Genomic DNA, 19,203 nt, shown 5'->3' with positions numbered 1-19,203 from the left:
CAATCGACGAGCAGGACCTGCATCTCAACTGTTCGACACACATGCTTCGAACCACGCGGGGTGCACATGGGAAGGCCACAATCCACAACCCCGAGAGACCTGGTTCCAGGCCATCGAGGTGAGTCGAAACATGGCCAATGGAGTGGCCAGAGTCCAGCCCTTGTACCAAAAGAAAGGGATGAAGGGAAATATCCCGTCCTGACCGTTGCAGACAAAGGCTGAAACCTGCTGTCCAGCAAGAATGTTCCAGATTAGGCGAGTGGCATTTGGCAGCTTCCAGACCCACAGCTGCAAGCCTGCAACTGATAACTTTGAATATTCTGTGATAAAAGTGACCTTGATTCAAGCTATCTTGGCGTCAATTAATTACCACAGAATGCTTCATCATTGTGATTATCATTTGTGCTGTACCAGAGATGTACAGAGTAATTACATTTTGTTTATTATGGGTGGGGGTGACATTAATCTTCCCCAGAAACGTTGGGTCTAGTCTGGTAGTCTCACCCACAAACTTACCAGGCGGCTAGTTTTACTGTCATACCACTCTGCGACAACTATGAAGGGACCATAAATGTAATATCTCCTGACTTGCCCGAGTTCTTCCATTGACTTGGGATCTCAAGGTTCGGACTGAAGGGTCGAATGTACAAGGGCTGTGTCTGTGACACGGAAGATGGGAAGTGGCTCTATCCTTTTTGTTCCCTTGCATCAGGTAATCTCGTGTTACTGTAATTTGAGTTGGCAAAGGGGTTGTCTGCAAATCAACCCCAGTGGTTATTTGATTGGATCTGCCCTTGGATGTGAGCTGCTCCACCTGATTATAGAAGACAAGATGCCAGTTCTTAGAGACACCAACAACAAAGGAGTAATGACTCTTAAGAGTCGCTCTTTCCCTGTAGCCTTTAAATATCTCTGGAAACTAATTCATCTGGTATTGAATCTGATTCGATGCTCACACACACGCCGACTCCACCTGGGTATAATGTTGCCAGGCTGATGCAGGCATACGTACTTTGTACACGCACGTCCACAGAGACTTGTAGATTCTGCCAAGTTCTTTTCTTGTGAGATAAAATCATTATCCGCACAGAAGGTCAGGATATCAGTTAACTGTACTCATCTATGCACAGTCGATTTTAGAGGGCGGCTAGACCGCGTATACTCATACGTGGACAGAGGCCACGAGCCTCACCATGAACTCATCAACATCTTGATATGCCCAAGCAAAAGTAAGTCCTGTTGGTCAGCTCATGTTACACGGTTCGTATCTCACCACTGCATAGTTCAGTCACACCGACTGTGGCGTCGGTCGGGGATAGAGTACTCCGTATGCGGCGAAGACCTTTTTGGCTTCTATCCTCGGTTGGTTTGCCGTCCCTCGGTTTACGGACACCTGCATCAACAATTTGATGAGATGAAGAAGTAGAAATTGTGTCTGATTTAGCAGAGTGTACTACAGAGAGGGTGTATGGGGCAGGCTGATTGTCTTGGTGTTGTCGATCGAATAATAATAAGATTCGAGCACAAATCATCAAAGAGGTAATTAGATAGACGACGAGTTGACGATGTGATAAATATTCGAGCAAGGGACAAGCCAAGAGAATAAGAAAATAATAATCACAATGAATGAATCAAAGTCAGACAGACCTGAATCAACAAAGACCTGTCTCATTCAGGGATCTGCACGGTTGCAGTCTTATTGGCCGATGGGCGCCAGCAGTGCCAAAGATAGCAGCAGCATACGCAATCCTTTACAGCCACTCCGTCCTTTCTCCATCCCATCAAAAGACTTGACCACAGCAAATCAGCTCTTATTCGAAGCTACGTATTTGGCAATGCAGGGCTTAGTCTAGGCTCTCGAGCTTAGGTAGTGTCTCTCCTTCCCGCGCCCTACGGCCCTACTGACTGGTCGAGAAGATGCCAGAAGCGGATCGAGATGCGTCGGCCCTCCTAGTCTGGTGGGTCCTACCGACCCTTGTGGCCATTAATATTACTATGAGTCTGAATCTCAGACAGGGCTGATGGGCAATGGCAACTGGCAGTGGCTAATTGTTTCTATTGTTGTGATCCCTGCTGGGTGGCTCGCCTGGCAGCCTGGTCTCATGTGTCTATTTAAATGATCCTGCGCACCTCAGGTACCTGGAGTCTTCGGTCTTGTGCCTGAAAGTAAAGTTCTCATCTACCACGCTCGTTATCCATACACAACTCTACCAGCTACCATCTTCGATAACGTACATTCGCTTCAGGCCATCTATCAAACACTACAAGATGCGTTCCTCCATCGTCCTCCTTGCCCTGTCGGCCCTTGCCACCGCTCAGTCTTCCAGCGCTGTGGTATGTCAACGCTTTTTCCCATTCTAACTTGCGCTTCAGACCATACTGACATCCTACAGGAAGCTCAGACCACAGGTGTCACTGTCGTCGGTCCTGAGGTTAGCGCTACTAGCGCTACTACCGCTGCTACCACCACTACTACCAGCTCCACCACTTCGCAGCCCGTGATCCCAACTGCTCCTACCGTCATTGGATCCAGCGGCCTCCCCTCTTCCTTCTCCACCGTCCCTTCGAGCAGCGGCGTCAAGAGCTCTACCAAGACCGGCTCGACCGCAACTGCCACCGAGACCACAACCGACTCCACCTCCAGCACCAAGTCCAGCGCCTCCTCCACCAAGTCCAGCTCCAGCAGCTCGACCTCCAACGCTGCCATGCCCATGGCCACCGGCTCTCTCGGACTGTCCGTCATGGCTGGTGCCGCGCTGGCTGCCTTCCTGTGAACGAATCAACAACTGGTCCGCTACTTTTGCTGGATACTCTCCTTTCTCGCGCGAGTCCTATCCTAGTGGCCAGTCGTTAAATAGAGCAATGTATCTTTTATGAAACGAAACACGGGCATTTTCTTCTTTACGTGGTTAATTGCTGGGATTGTATCATGGATTGCTTTTTACCGCTTCTTGTCAAAACGCATCAGGCGGCGCACATAAAGATTCTTTTCTAGTCGAATTAATACTAATATCTTCATCTTGATTTTCGAATTCTGAATGAATCCTACATGCATTGACTGAAGTCAGACCCACTAGTCGCCAAAGCATCCCAATCTAGTAAACAACTTCTAGACCAGGCAGCATGTACAGTACTTTAACATTCTTGTCCACATCATAATAATTCAAATTCCCTCTCATTGACCTAGTCAAGTTCTACCGTAAAATTAGGACGTTTATAATTAGTGTACAGACTAACGTCAGTATTCAACTCAAAGTCGACCTGCTGTCTGAAGAAGCATGCTGGTCCTATGTACGGACCCTCCACGCAGCCCCACGTGACCACATCCTATTAGTGGCAGGACTCATCAAGCGATGAACCCGACTCATCACCCGATAGGAAAGACTAGATATATAAGGACACTCATTTCGTATCATGTATTTAGTTCTTCGCGATCAATTGCACATTGTTACTTGGTTACTACATTTAGTACTTTACTTCACAGTTCACTTTAAGACAACCCAACCTACGAGTAGGGGATTCACTCGGTAGCAATACTTAATGATTGACTTATTTGGCGCGCACCTCTGGCACGTTCTGCAAGACACTCAACAGGATCCAACCCGCAGTAAGGCTTTGCGAAGCAACGGTACGATTGAGAGACGCTCTTGGAATCCGCAGTTGGAACTAGGCGTGTACCACCCAAGGACACTCTAACAGTGACCAGTCGGCACCGCGTAACACTAGCCTAGTTAACTTATTAAACTAATAGTTATCGAGGATCTATATCGCTAACGCTTTTGTCGACGTTCGAAACATAACCTACTTCTAATGATTTCCCCTAGCTTCATTAATACCCTTTTCTATGATGTTAGGGGGTTCAAAGTACACTTCTTCTTGCTGTTCTCATAGGTTAGGCCTAGAACTTTCCGTTAAGTCACGGCATCCCTTTTATTTATCCTATCCTAAATCTTTTACCAACTTTTAGAGAGATCGTCACTGGCTATCTTTTACATTTAACTGATAGGAATTAGGGGCCTTATTAGGAAGGTGTTAAAAGGTAGCTAGCCTGTGAAATGTTTAGAGGGCTATCATGGTTATCAATTCACGTACTATGCACCTCATACTCTATCAGTCTACATGATGATCAATTTGATCCTAGATTCAATTTTGGGTGCTCGAACAGGCAGAATTGTGTGCAGGGTGTGAGGAACGGTAGTATATAAAAATGATTCTTCGAAGCTAAGTAATTCATCGATTGAGTCGAGATTCAAGAACGGGTTTGATATGAGACGGGCTTCACGATATACTCCGACACGCCGAGCTTAATATCTTTCCCATCACGCCTCCTAACATGGCCCATTTCAGGGTTTCCTAAAATCTCAAAAAAAAGGTCTTCGGTTACATTATCCAAGCAACGCATGGTGAAAGCCAAATTACGACTACGCAAATCTATTTTATGTGAGAATGGTGCAAAATTTCCTATCACATTCTTAATAGTGGATATATGGATCAAAAATCTTCTCTTAGACCTATCAGGCAACACTTTCTACGGCAAATCCCCACCGCGGTGCATGAAGTCTAATCTCCGGAGTTGTAGAAGTGACTTCTGTTGCAATAACCACCTCTTGTGGCGTCAGAGCCAAAAGCGTGCCCAAGTCCCTGTTCACTGAACGTGAAAAATCCGATTCATCAGTGCGCGACAAAGCAACCTTTTGCCCCTTCTGAAGCAAGGTAGGATCATGTTCGACATCACCCTCTGGCTCCACAAAATCGCTTTCAGTTATCAGCTTGACAGCATCTGGACCCGCGAGAGACTCTCGTTTTAGGCACTGGTTGTTCGCGGTAGCTATCGCTCTATTATACCGCTTGAGATAGTCAAATGTCTTTGGGAATTCATCCGAGACAAATCGCTCTGGGAGAGCCTCTGGGATGCCGAGAATCCAATCAAGGGCAAACGCGACTTAACGATGATCAGTCTATGCTTTGATGACAGTTTGAAAATATTTTAACTTACCATGAATGTCTGCAAGCCCTGGTTTATCGGTAGAGAGGACCCAATGCCTATCGTCAGAGAAAAGTTTCTCCAGAATTTTGAAGTGCATCCTCATGTTTACCAAAGACTGTGGTCGTCTTTTTTCCTGACCCTCGATGCTAATATCTGTCACCCAGAACTGTCGCCTGTCCTTTACCCTCTGCTCATTTTCGAAGAAGATAGAGGGCAGTGAGCCGACAACTGATTGTTGGACTGCATTTTCAACCCATTTTTCAAGCATCTTCTCCAAAGCTTGCTGCGTTGGGTCTCTTGCACCCAGCGTGTTCCCGGGAATCAGTTGTTCAAGCTTTTCCAACATAAGGACAGTGTCGAAGTATATATCTCGTCCGATCGCAAGGACAGGTATGCGGCGGTAATGAATGTTAAGAGCCGCTAGATCAGGACGTGGCATGACATCTGGTTGAATGCATTCGTGATAGGGAATGCCGCGGAGAGCGAGGTATGCTCTGATTTTGACAGCCCACAAGGATCCAGGGTAATGGAACAAGACGATCGGTTGCTGATTAGCTGTACCCATCATGTATCAAGTAAGATAAATAAACACCATTCAAATCAATGATAAAAGAAAGAGAAAGTCTGTTTTGAGAAGAATCGTGTTCCTTTAAGTATTTTTAAACACCCGTCGATAAGATGATATTCGGAGAAAGCTTATCCGATACCTATGAAGAATTCAGAACACCCGGGCATCCGAGAACGCTCTTCCCGAGCTCCGAGATCTGGGCATCCGAGTGAATAGATTCAAGCCAACATTGTTCCGGGTTCACACTAGAAGATATGTTATAAGTCTGCCATACTATCTTCAAACGCCCTCTCAACCTCGTATTTTGTCAACCATGTAATTCTCCCCAGACTTCATTATAAACTCATCTAGCAATTATATAGAAGGGTGCCGCGTTAGATCTTTTTGTTGGGGATATCGTGGGGTGGATTAGACAGACCTATTTGATGGCTCCTCTCCCACCGGAGTCCTCTGCGATTGCCTCTCCCCCATCCGAGGTTCAGGCTCCTTGGATTATACTGATCGTCATGTCTGATTCTGCCAGCCTTTCCCTCGTTTGTTCCCATGCCGTGCCCTCCAGGAGAGTCTTGACTCTTGGCAAAATGCTATTGTAACTCTATTCTTGCTACGGGAGGACTTCGGCTTTTCTGCAGTTTGATCCTGCGGTCCAGCAGTAGTGCGGCTTGGATCAAAAAGATTTGGATCAGTGTCGGGATATTCGAAGGTAGAAGTGTTATCAGAGCTTACTGACTCGTGATCGTGACAGCGGGGGGCTTCACCTTACGCTGGGACATATCCCATCTTTCTCATGTCTGCTCGAGCTATAGATCGCAGGACATCCTGGTCCAGTGGCAGCCCTGGATGACCCCAGGCCTGGCCCCAGGGCTACCTGAGAGTCAGTCGTATTGAGTGACTTCCGGGCTGGTTATCCTTGGCAAATCGGGAAGATATGCTTCTTTGGTCGTTAGCCGGCGACGACGTGATAACGATTGACAGATATCCCCGCCTACGTTGCTGGAGACTAGGCATCCCACTTCGGTCGGGTGCCACATCCACGAAATAGGGCGGATGTCGAATGTTTGCGTCGGGTGGGCCACGTTTCACGCCGTTGTTCGTCCGGTGTTCATTGACAATGTCCCGATATTGGAATACTAGACGACGACGCACTCGGGCATCTAAATAGCGAAAGCCGGAGATCATGCTTTGAAGTCGACTCAGTAGGGTCATGATTGAGGTTCTGGACTATCTCCCATAAGGCCTGGACACTTTTCCGGCTACTGCTCTCAAATCGACCTTTGTCGTCATCAATGTTACGGAAAATCCGCGTCCGGTGTGAAGAGAACATATGATGCATATTGTTCCAAGTTTTTGTCTCAAGAGAGTCTGTAGATTTCTGTAGCCTAGGGGGCCGTCTCGCGGTGGTTTGTATATGATGTCGGGAAAACTTACAGCGTTTGCCGTTGTGCAAATGTAGGAACCTCTACCAATTCAAGATAGTCGAAGTGTTTTCTTGCTTCATCAGACGCCATTCGTTCAACTTCCGACTAGCCATTGTTTCAGTGGCGAGTATGGCGTGCACCAGAGGATATAGTATTCAGCAAAGATGAGGTAGTATAGCTTCGATCCTCGTCTATCGTGTACTGTTAGGCTGGGTGGTGGTCTGTCCGGCCTAATTTCGCCTCTTGCGCCGAAGTCGAACGGGCAGTTCTCGTTTCTATCCGCGTGCTAGACTTTGTTGATAACCAGGTTAACAACCTGTATTCGACAGTTTTGATGTGTGGCGGCTGTCATGAACAAGTCAGGGCAGTTACAGAGACGGGGACCATATATGCGTACTCTCCCAACGGTCTTCGACTGCATGAGGTAAATAGGTATTAGCCTAAACCTTGGTAATTAAACCTTCGATGACAAGAACGTTTGCAGTGGGTAGGTACTCACGGTGCCCCCAGTCTGCCGTGACGACATTGGCGTGCATCATTTCATGCAGAAGGACTGATCCACTTGTCTGCATATACCGGAGGTCGAGATTATTTGGATGCCTATTATTGTCCTCCCTATAAACATCTAATATGGTGTTCAGGGTAAAAAAGGGGCGACAGCATGTGATAGTTGATCTTTCCCAAAACCAGCTGAAGGTGTTGTTCGTATAACAAATAACCGGTCTATCAGATTTTGCGTTAGTAACTTATTGAAGAGAGGAGGGACCAGTTGGGGGGGGGGGGGGGGGGGGGGGGGGGGGGGGGAAGAATTGCCCTGAAGAGGACTGACTTCTAGGCTGGTTGCACATACCTGGCATCAATGGCGNGAGAGAGAGGGATTGGGGGGTGTTGGTTGGGTGGGGGGGTTTGTCTCTGTGCCATACCTTTTGTCGCCTGGTAGTCGGTTGCAAGTCCCAAGGGACTTAGGGTTCTGACCTGCTTGTAAAGTCAGCAATTCTGAAAATTCCAACAAGGTTTAATATTTAGTTATCAACTTGCAGTCTAATATCTATGCTCTATGTCAGCAAATATGTAGAGAGTCTATGGAGGCCAAATGGATGTACTCACAATACAGCTGTCGAACCCCCACTGCGGATGGTCCCAATGGGCTGCTGCTTTGAGGTTCGCTATGAAGTGAGAGGATTTAGCTCATCATATCCTATTCCAGGATGTCTACTGAAGGCAGACTTAGATTGTGTTTTCTGGAATGCAGTGGTGACTCCAGATTCCTGTATATCAGGAAGTGCTGTATAATCTTTTGCTGCATCAGCTGCACTAGTGGCCTCCCTCTCAGGCCTAGGCCTAGTGATGTACTATGGATATTGAATTCCACCCCTTTGATTTGCATCGTGAACAGACTGGCTTTTCCCGTCCACAGTGTAAATTGGATTTTGTGCAATTCTGGCGTCGCCTTTTCCGTGTTCCACATGGTGTCTGCTTATGGCGCCGGAGAAACCCCTCCCCCCACCCCGAGTGCAGTATATGTTTTTGAACATAATTCTCATTTGAAAGGCCGGCAAGCACGGTAGCAGTTTATACACAATCTGACAGCACCATATATAGTCTCAGGCTGCCATGTAATAGTCACTGTCGTAGGCAGCAGATCAGATGCATCAGCTTGGGCGGAGCGTCGAGCTTCTTGTCCCAACGACCAGAAGCTGGGGGCAGGCGAAGCGAGCTGCGAGAACCTTCACATATTAAGCCAGATGGAGAGCCATGCTCCTATAGGCCGGAGCGATCACACAGCTCTGAAAGGGGTTCGATGACCAGTTCATGCGTTTGGAGAAGGGCGCTTGACTGGCCTTGTCCGTTGAGTCTCTTCTCTTTCGGCGCGCCAGTTTTGACACATCTGTGCTATTAGCTTGAATAGCTGTATATGCCATGAATTTCCTAGCTTGAGATGTCACTGGGAACCATGAAGCGTCTTTCTCATACGCCGAACTGGCTCGTTCATTATGAGATAGTTCTAGTGGTAGACTCAGGCGAGGAAGGAGGGAGATAACGGAGGTCTTACACGTAAGGCAAGTAGAGCTTAAGAATCATCATTCACTGAATGCTTGAGAATGAATAGACCTGACATGTTTCCCTCATAAAGCTTGATTGAATTAGAGATTTAGTGAATATTAAGTATATCCTACACATATGGTTTCCACAGTGAATATCAGAAAGAGTATGAATATGGCCTTCCACTGTATACACTGAGAAAACTAAGTAAATTTCGAGGTTGTATCCTTAACTATCTAGTATCCTCTGCCATATTACATAGACTCTACAATATTCTTAAGATTATCTATCTATTTGAAAGCTCTTTTTCTTAGAATGCCACAATTACTGCTTCTTCTGATATACCACATTGTGTAGAACCATAGATGAAGTAAAATACGAAGCCAAAACGAAGCAGTATTATTTCTAATTAAAAGAATTCCTCAGCGTCAAGCCAGGACATAAGGTGAACTGGCAGCATCTTGTATCTCTTCAAATTTGTTTTCCTGTACATAAGTAGTTCCGTAGTCTGTGTGAACTTCCATTGATAAGAGACCATGGTTAGACTGGAAGATTGAAGGTTTCTCTTCTGCCATGTATGGAATTGTGACCGTCAATCATCCACAGCTCATTTCGTATATCAGCTAAGAAGTCTCCCCAAGGTCTCTTGGCGAGTCCTACGCCCCTTGGTCAGACAGCTTGGCTCATACAAGCTCCATGCTAGGTACGCTTATGTAGGCTGGACTGGAAGTGGTTTCTGTTAGCTAGAGAATCTGGAAACTTACCCTAAACCCTAAATCTTATGCAGGGGTTACTGATGTTACTGTTCAGCAAACATCAGTACTAACACCAGAAAAGTCTGTCACAGTAAATATTAACTAGGTGAATTGTGATGTGAGTATACAGGGATATAGATAATGTTGTTGCCTTCAGGTGTCCATACCTGATAGGACCTTAGGTTGCTAAGCCACATTCCCCCAACTAAGAGCTCTCCACCCTCCACTGTACAGGCACTGGTGGGTTCAAGAACGGCTCATCATTGGGGGCTGGGCCCCAGAGATAAACCGGACATACTCCGCATATATTACTTCTTTGTTTGAGAGGTAGAATAATAAATAACCTGGAAGAACAATGAACAAGTTGTGGTTTGGAGCTAGCAGGGGTCGCCGGTGCCATTAAGTAGTGGTCGGATGGATGCTCCCCTATTTTCTCTCTCGCCTCGCAACCAGAGGAAGAAAATTGGTAAGTAGCAGTCTCAATTCATTCATCATCGTCGAAAAGAGCTGCTAATCGTGTCGATTGCAGTGCTGACTACGAATTCTCCATTGTCCCACCCCGCAACATCCTCATCGCTGAATTTGATTCCCTAGACCATGGGTACACCGGCCATGGCTGCTGTAAACAGAAAGGAGTCTGATACTCCTGGCTGGATACACCGGCAGGGCACGAGCGTGTTAGGTACAGTGGCTAGACAGGCGTGTAAGCAACCAATCTACACCTTGGTCATTACAGCTCTACTAGCGACCATGACCTACACGAATCTGCTGGAAGGAAGTATACACAATGTCAATATTACGCCGCCTTCAGAGAGTCACTTCAGCCAGCTTGATGCTACATACTTTCTTCAGAGGAGCCGTAGTCTTCGACTTGGAGAGGCGACCGCCTGGCGATGGGAGACAGACGATGAATCGATGGGGGACCAGGAGGTGAAACCTTTTCCTTGTTCAACCCAGTGAGCAACCTACTGACTTCATCTTTCTGGCAAGCTAGGTTGCATCGCATTTAGCTTTGATTACGCTCGTGTTTCCCACATCAAAACACAACCCAGACATTTCTGTCGTCCAGGAGAGTGTTATTTTAGACTTGACCGCTGCACAACCCGTCTCTCGAACGCCTAGTGTTTTATCCTCCATCTTGAGCGAAACTTCAGTTACTCTTTCAGTGCCATATAACTACCTGGAGGGGGTTCTGCGCAAACCCAAAAGCTTCCCGAAGTCGCAGGGTGAGCATTCGTCGCAAATTTGGACTGTGAATAACGCCGGAAAAGGCAATTCTGGCCCAAAGCTCAGGCTCTGGCTGATAGACTCGTTGGCCTCCTTTGTCGATTTGATAAAGGTATGCCTGCTTCTCATCCGCCTAGGATTGACATGTGGTCCGTTCATAGGCCGCTAACGAAGTCAGCATGCGCAAATTGTCGATATCATCATCATGCTGTTGGCATACCTGACGATGTACCTTACTTTCCTGTCACTCTTCATATCGATGCGCCGACTCGGGTCCCGTTTCTGGTTGGCCTCTTCGGTGCTGCTCTCTGGATTCTTCTCCTTGTTTTTCGGACTCAAGGTCACTGCTAGCTGTGGTGTACCTACCTCCATGATCATTCTTTCGGAATGCCTGCCAATTCTGGTAGTTATTGTGGGGTTCGAAAAGCCCATCCATTTAACGAGGGCCGTACTGCATGCTGCGACCGAGTCCCACATTCCTGCAAAACCGATGGCCCGGCGGTCCATACCCGAAGCCATTGAGGCGGCCATCAAGCGCGAGGGATGGCGTATCACGCGTGACTACGCTATTGAAATTGCTATCCTGGCGGTAGGCGCAGCGTCGAGGGTACAAGGAGCTCTGCCTCAATTCTGCTTTCTTGCGGCGTGGATTCTCGTTTTTGACTGCTTGCTTCTATTTACCTTCTACGTCAGTGTGCTATGTGTGAAACTGGAAGTCACGCGCATCAGGGAGCATGTCAAGCCGCGTAGGGCCGTGGAAGATGATGGCATGACCACAGGTAACCAGGATTTCGACTCCCGTATTTTTGGCTGCAAGGTCAAGGCTGCAAATGTATCTCGGTTTAAATTCCTCATGGTTGGCGGCTTCGTGCTTTTCAATGTGCTTCAACTGTCGTCCCTGTCTTACGGCAACGTCAGGATCTTTGATTGGATGACGTACCTCCCGAGCATTTCCAACATTCTGATGCCTACCCCAATTAATCCTTTCCGAGTCGCAGGCAATGCTCTGGACGATATATACGTGGTTGCCCATGCGGGTAACATCGAAACCCGCGTTACAGTGTTGCCGCCGATCAAATACGTCCTGCAGTCGCAGGCTGAGCCTTGCGGGGATGATTTTGCTGGTCCGCTCTTCGATACACTACGCGGCCGTACTCTTGGGGGTGTGCTGGCATGGCTAGAAGATCCAGTCATCAGCAAGTGGGTAATTGCTACGTTGTTCCTGAGTCTGGTACTGAACAGTTATTTAATGAAGGCAGCTCGCTGGAATGTACGCGAGCATGAGGTAATCCCAGACAGCTCTTCTGCAACCGTGAGCCAGTCAAAAGACTCTTCCAAAGAGTCTGAAAACACCATGTCAGGGCCTAGCGAGCCGACAGACACGCGAAAACGCGAACAAGTTGACGCCATGCTACAAGAAGGACGAGCAATGCTATTGGAAGATGAGGAAATAGTCGAGCTATGCCTCCGCGGCAAAATTCCTGGTTATGCCCTGGAGAAGACGATGGAACGCCATCCCATGATGAGCCGCCTGGAAGCCTTTACCCGAGCTGTCAAGATCCGCCGCGCCGTGGTGTCTCGTACCCCGTCCACTCTTGATGTGGCGAGTGGCCTACAGGATTCAAAAACTCCCTTTGAGAACTACAACTACACCCTGGTTCATGGGGCCTGCTGTGAGAACGTCATTGGATATCTGCCACTGCCAGTGGGCGTGGCTGGACCCCTGGTAATAGATGGTCAGAACTATTTCGTTCCAATGGCGACTACTGAGGGAGTACTAGTAGCCAGCGCCAGCCGGGGCTGTAAAGCGATTAATGCTGGGGGCGGTGCTGTGACCGTCATCAATGCTGACGGCATGACCCGGGGTCCCTGTCTTGCATTCCCATCCCTATCTCGCGCAGCAGAAGCCAAGCAATGGATTGATTCGGACGAAGGAAAGAAGATCCTGACTACGGCATTTAACTCTACCAGTCGATTTGCCCGCCTGCAAGGCTTGAAATCAGCACAGGCTGGCACCTACCTCTATGTGCGATTCAAATCGACGACTGGGGACGCAATGGGGATGAACATGATTTCGAAAGGAGTTGAAAAAGCCCTTGAAGTTATGAAGGAGCATGGATTTTCAGACATGGCAACTATTTCAGTGACAGGCAACTACTGCGTCGACAAGAAATCAGCCGCGATCAACTGGACGGATGGACGAGGCAAGTCAGTCGTCGCTGAGGCTTTGATACCAGGGGATGCGGTGCGCTCCGTGCTCAAGACAGACGTGAATGCACTTGTCGAACTCAATACTGCTAAGAACCTGGTCGGCAGCGCCATGGCTGGCTCTATTGGCGGCTTCAACGCCCATGCATCAAACCTGGTCGCGGCAGTCTTTCTAGCTACCGGGCAAGACCCAGCGCAGAATGTCGAAAGCAGCAGCTGCATCACTATTATGAAGAAGTATGAGACCTCATTGCACTGCATCCTGGCCTGGGCTGATTGGTTTATCTAGTGTCAACAATAACCTGCACATCTCAGTATCAATGCCATGCATTGAAGTCGGCACAATCGGCGGCGGAACCATCCTTGAAGCGCAAGCCGCTATGCTCGATCTGCTGGGTGTTCGAGGTGCACATGCCACCAACCCCGGAGATAATGCCCGCCAGCTGGCCCGCATCGTCGCAGCCACCGTGCTGGCAGGCGAATTGAGCACGTGTGCTGCTTTGGCGGCGGGCCATTTAGTCAGTGCTCACATGGCTCATAATCGCGGTAAACCGGCGGCGAAGACTGCATGAGTACTTGCAAGATCTAGGATGTGACAGGAACGCATTGTGTCAACTGCATTGGATTTATATCTATGATACTCATAAGCAAGTATCTTTACTCTGTACGCCTTAGTTCATTATTACTGGCTATATCTTATAATATTAGATTATGGGAAAGACTACAGGCTTAGAAGTGTTTTATTATGTATATCACAGAGCATTATGGCAGACAAATGGAGACATCTCCATGGCCATGGCGTGTAAGCAATTGGGATATGAAATCACAAGACACTCTGGAAATATTAAAGATAGTACTCTCCAGCACTTTCAGCCCAAAATTCCTCCCGACGCTGACGAAATGCCCGCTCAGCGGTTCGCATCTCCTCCGTTTTGGTATCCTCTGGAATCTTGTTCCATCTCCTGGATTGGCCCTGGAGATCCTTCATCACACGCAACAAATCCCTCCGTCTCTTGTCGAAAAGCTCTCCGTCGAATTCGTCCGCCCAGCCCGCATCGCGATAAAGCTTCTGTAGAGCCCTCCATTGATTAAGATCACCACGTATACTATCCTGGCCGACTTCCCTTTCCTCGCATTGAACAGCAGCCTGGGGATCAGTCGGAAGGCGAATTCCGCCAGGGAAGATATTCTGGAAGAGAATGGGTTTATCCTCGATTTTACGTTTGGGGACTTGCGCTCCGTCATCCGGATCAAAATAAGGGACATACTCAAGGTCCTGGTATTTCTTGAGGACCTTTGAGAAGAAATCTTCACATGTTTGGCGGGGGCAGTCTTGCCATTGCTCTTGGTTTAGGTCGCACCATTCCATTATAGTCTCTGGTGCAGACGTCAGCTAGAGCTTCGGCTGATGGAAAATAAAGTAAAAATTAAGAGAGAGAAATAACGTACGGTCGTGGACATCATATAACACATTTACTCCATAAAAGGCAGGGAATGTCAGTCGAAGGATGGATGGGGGAAAGAGGCCCTGCGCATCCTTATCTGTATGGTCGACCCAGCGCAGGGTCTCCAACATGTCATTAGCATTAGCTGTTTCTGACTGTTTCAGATAATTAACCAGCTTGGCACGAGGAATCATTTCTATTCCTTCGTCGTTGTAACTCCAGACTGCTTCATTTCTAATCGCTGGCAGGAGTTGGACGAGATCAATCACTTCCGGTTCAAACCCAAGTCTCTGAAGGCGTCCAACATCAGCGTCGTGGGGGGGATACAGGACATCAATAGGGGCGATATAATGGGCTTTGATGAATAGAGTGAAAAGATGGGTGAGTCCATTGATGAGACACTTGTGTTTTTCGCGAATTGTACCCATGATCATTAGGGTAAGTAAAGTGGTTATTGCGGTAGATCCGAGGTATGGTTTGACATTACGGGGATGTCTGAAATGTATGGTTTCGATAGAGGAAATTCCGATTTTAAGACCCCTCCAGCAACCTAGCTCCTTCGGTAGGGCCGTAAGTGTAGCTGTCGAAAGTATGTCAGACGCACTAGGTCAGACTGGTGCTTCTATAATTATAAATATGGGTCAGTTTTAATTGCGACCAATTAGAGCTGTAGAAGGGGAAATATAAAGTCACATGCCGTGAGCCCCTTACAGACAACATCATTTAAATGCAGACGTTCCCACTCTGCTATTTGACCTCTTATTCTCTGTTCCTCCATATTGTTTTGCCATAATTTCAGTTTCAGTTGATCCAAGTTTTCATTTGCCGAAACTGTGCCTGTAATATTTAGAAAAAATTATTTTGGCTATTTTAACATGAATAGTCCGCTGTATCCATTCTCATAACAGTCAATAGAAACATGTGCCAGAAGCAGAACAACGGAATGCATCCTCTGAGCAACTATCCTCACTACAATCACAGTTGAAGCCGAGAGGGAAGTCATCACTATAATAATGTTCACCCGCCGCTTTGCAATATGAACGGACATCTGAATTGGACCTGTCCGCCATGCTTGTAATCAGCTACAACGCCGCCAGCCTCGGAATCACTCTTAACACTCCGATGGATGGGGATAGAGATTTCCCGTGGCCCTTGCGGCTTGCTGAGGATGGTGGCCATGCAGCAGAATCTGAATTAGCTCAAAATGACCCCGCGAAATTCTGGCATGAAGTTCGAGACCTGCTGCGGACAGTGATTGGGAATGAGACTGTCGATTACCTTCTTCTCCTTGGCTCCCATGCTCGCGACCCTGGCTTGTTCCTGGCCGTCAAGGATGTCTTGGAGGATCAAGCGGACATCAATCTATTTATCCTAGACCGCTATAATCCAGCTATCCCCCACGACAGTCAAGATGAAGATGAGCCACTGTTCACTGTAGCAAGAGCAGCGAGCAGGATTGCCAGATTTGGCATGGAGACTGGTTTCCATGCCTGCATTGAGCCGCCTTCATGTATTGCATCGGACCAGGAAGAGGACGCGCATTCTGAGTTGTAATGCACCGAGATCAAAATCAAGAACAGTTTCAAGAAGGACCAGGCACGAGTTACTTTATGTACTGTCTGTATGCCTAGAATGTAGTCACCGGGGACTCGGAGTCAGGCAATCTGGAACAAAAGCTCCACTCTAGTTAACGCTGTTGCATCGACAGGGAAGAGGACCCTGTGCTTTCAATGATTCAGAACAGATATTAGTTGACAATTTAAGATAGCCCCCTGGAATAGCATCCTTCACCTTCGAATATATCAAACACCCTGCATCAGGTCATTTCTGAGATACTCGAGGTCTAGAAACTCACGTTGACAAGCACGGCTGCACGGCTGCATCCCTCAGTGTCGGTTCGATGGACTGTTGATAAGCACCTGCGGCCTGCCTAACTTATGTAAGCCATCTCTGCAGATAAACGTCGATGAGCTCCTCTGTACGGTCTGATCTTCTCTCTCTCTCACACGCTTTGAAATGGCTTCGGTACTTACAAGAGGAAGAACGATCGTCGGCCGATATTGAGTGACGTCCGATCACGTTTCGCTCTGTTCTCCGTTGACAAAGTTCTCCCCGTTCCAAACCTTCAAAATCTATTCTACAATGTCTGATTCACTGTTTCCCTGAGGAAATTGATAAGTGCCTACGGCTCGAAGCAGAGCAGCCATCTGCGGTTGACGACATGGAGAAATCTCGATATTGTCTCGGGGAGTCGAGTGATAGCTGGGTCCCTCCAGAGAGGTACAGCGAGGCTACGAAGATGAGCGAGAAGTTCAAAGAAGTCGCAATTATGCTGGCAGACCGAGGAAGTCGCTGCACAAATACAGCGTCATTGGCCATTCGACGATCACGACGAGGATGAGTGATTGCAGTTTCATTTTCTGAGATTTATTTTATTTCAAAGAGGTGTCTGTAAGGTATTAGGGCATATGGGCTTTGTTCAATGGGTTAATCTAGATATGACATCCTGTAAAAGGGGAGATAAATCTGAACCAATTATCGGTGAGGTGAAAAGCGCGCCTCTGTGAATACAGTAGTATGGAGGGATAAAGTAGGGCTTTAGATTATTTGATCCTTCTGGCTTGCATTAGCTCCCGCCACTAGCCCCACTTAAATACTCTAATTGAAATTCAGACTTTTTGACAAGGAACGTGACTCTGTATGCTGAATTTGGTCCCAAACACCAGGGTTCAGGAGAAGCAATTTCGTCCTGAAGGAACTCAGCCAGTATATTTACAAGATTGGCTAACGAATGGTGTCCCTGTTGCATTGGTCGCGACCAATTGCAAAATACGTAACTATCGTCCTTCAGGAGAACTCGCTCAATCAAGTCGACTGGGCAAGTGCCATTGTTTCGATCTTTCACTGTGGCTGCTAGGCGCTTCAGGCCTTCCAGACTCACTACCCTCTGCTTACCGAATCGTTATATGAAGGCTTGTTCGACAGATTATACACAGACACCTGGGTACATGCTTCCAACGTGTTTGGTGATACTGTATCACTGGAGACAAGAAAGGTGATTAGGATCGCGAACAGGGCAGTCGACTCACCAAAGATTACCCTAAACCGAGCGCCTCGTTCTCCTTTGACCTGGAACAAATTCTTCGTGCCCAGTTGGGACAGGCAGATGAAATGCTCCCTGAGTTGGCCTAACCCATCCTAAAAGGGTACCACAAAGTTTCACATTGGGTCGTGTCTGTGTACCTTACCAGATTTATTGCCACACTTTTTACAATCGTCATAGCGTTGATACGCTTCCCAATGGCAAGAAACGTCATCCTTATGTCCTCGACGGCAAGTGGCGCCCGCAAACGTTTCAGGAACCATGCTAACTGCGTCTAGGCTTCGTCTCTCCTAATATTAGGAGCATCCGTAACCGTGACGGTGATATATCAGTTGCTCGCCAGTGGAATTGATAAACTTCTTCAACACGTGGGAGTCATCGTCAGTGTAAAGAAGACCTACACTGATGGTTAGCTTGAATTCCTTTATGTGAAAGCTTCCAGGAATTGCTTAATTCATTCAAAATGACTGGGCGAAGAGGTTCGAAGTGTCCCTGGTTTGCCACGACGCTGTTATGTAGAAAATCCACAACATGCGACGGTTACATTAAAGTAGGGTCATTGATTGAGAATCTTTCATGTACTCAGTACCCACGCATACTGGCCAATGCCTGCGTTGCTCTCCATCTAGAGGGTGATTTAAACTAGTTATCTTATTACATACCTTTCTCTATCTCCCATACTCTCTCTTTCCTTCTTTATGTCTATATTACAGCCTCTTCTTTTTTCTGATATTATTACTCCCTACCTGCATTCCTCTGGCAGAGTGACATCTACCACCAGGGCATCAGTGGTAAGGTGGGAGTGATTCCATCGCCGCCTACCATATGTTAGACCACCTGCATGCCCCTCTCTGATGTCCCATTAGCTGAACCTCTTTTGCACCGTCCTACCAGATAGAACTCTCTCCCTCTTCCTCGGTTACCCCTTAAGGATAAAACAAGCAATTCCCTTGCCTAGCTATGTATAAGTATATTAGTTATGCATATATATATTATACATATATGTAGTATTTAGAATAGGTAATTCAGGTGCGAAGTCGATGGGCTTATGCGACAGTCCTGGTCAATTGAAGATTGGTTGGCCGATGAATAGCTAGAATAGTTAATCGGAAACATAAGCCACGTATGTAACAACCTAAGAGGACAGTTCGAAAAGTACCCGTGCATTCAACGAATCTATCAAGACTGAAGGAAAAAGGAAAAGAGATCTATCTGGGGAGATTGTGCTTGTTATGGTCCCCAATAAAAAAACGCCTTCTCTTATCATCCCGATCCGGCCATTTTTGTTCCCATCACCATAGTGTCATTGAGATCCAAATAGACAAACTCATCGACCATTCGTAAAAAATCACGCCCGCTTGATAGGAAAACACTGACGAGGAGCACACATGATCGTAAAAGGTAAGTGATTATTGCTTGGCTAATAGAAAGACTTGGTAGGAACAACCT

General features: G+C 47.3%; 5 protein-coding genes across 5 annotated transcripts; 3 read left to right on the top strand and 2 right to left on the bottom strand.

Moving 5' to 3' along the window:
* Window positions 1–2,268: 2,268 nt before the first annotated feature.
* Aud_008441 (putative GPI anchored protein) lies at window positions 2,269–2,774 on the top strand (the record flags this gene model as incomplete). The annotated part of the gene is made up of 2 exons (XM_043293317.1): window positions 2,269–2,334; window positions 2,394–2,774. The coding sequence occupies 2 exons, from the start codon at window positions 2,269–2,271 to the stop codon at window positions 2,772–2,774; spliced, it is 447 nt and encodes a 148-aa protein (XP_043149252.1).
* Window positions 2,775–4,514: 1,740 nt separating this feature from the next.
* Aud_008440 (uncharacterized protein) lies at window positions 4,515–5,426 on the bottom strand (the record flags this gene model as incomplete). Its single annotated transcript, XM_043293316.1, has 2 exons — window positions 4,515–4,942; window positions 4,997–5,426. 2 exons carry the CDS (start codon window positions 5,424–5,426, stop codon window positions 4,515–4,517), a joined length of 858 nt encoding a protein of 285 aa, XP_043149251.1.
* A 4,957-nt stretch (window positions 5,427–10,383) lies between these two features.
* hmg2 (HMG-CoA reductase) lies at window positions 10,384–13,778 on the top strand (the record flags this gene model as incomplete). The annotated part of the gene is made up of 4 exons (XM_043293315.1): window positions 10,384–10,701; window positions 10,766–11,110; window positions 11,177–13,443; window positions 13,496–13,778. The coding sequence occupies 4 exons, from the start codon at window positions 10,384–10,386 to the stop codon at window positions 13,776–13,778; spliced, it is 3,213 nt and encodes a 1,070-aa protein (XP_043149250.1).
* A 272-nt stretch (window positions 13,779–14,050) lies between these two features.
* Aud_008438 (uncharacterized protein) lies at window positions 14,051–15,079 on the bottom strand (the record flags this gene model as incomplete). The annotated part of the gene is made up of 2 exons (XM_043293314.1): window positions 14,051–14,583; window positions 14,656–15,079. 2 exons carry the CDS (start codon window positions 15,077–15,079, stop codon window positions 14,051–14,053), a joined length of 957 nt encoding a protein of 318 aa, XP_043149249.1.
* A 640-nt stretch (window positions 15,080–15,719) lies between these two features.
* On the top strand, window positions 15,720–16,205 carry Aud_008437 (uncharacterized protein; the record flags this gene model as incomplete). Its single annotated transcript, XM_043293313.1, has 1 exon — window positions 15,720–16,205. One exon carries the CDS (start codon window positions 15,720–15,722, stop codon window positions 16,203–16,205), a length of 486 nt encoding a protein of 161 aa, XP_043149248.1.
* Window positions 16,206–19,203: the final 2,998 nt, after the last annotated feature.

This window comes from Aspergillus udagawae, assembly GCF_001078395.1.
Source record: "Aspergillus udagawae IFM 46973 DNA, scaffold_6, whole genome shotgun sequence".
NCBI lineage: Eukaryota > Fungi > Ascomycota > Eurotiomycetes > Eurotiales > Aspergillaceae > Aspergillus > Aspergillus udagawae.
Note: the sequence above shows the minus strand (reverse complement) of the source record. Positions and strands in the feature narration are given on the sequence as shown.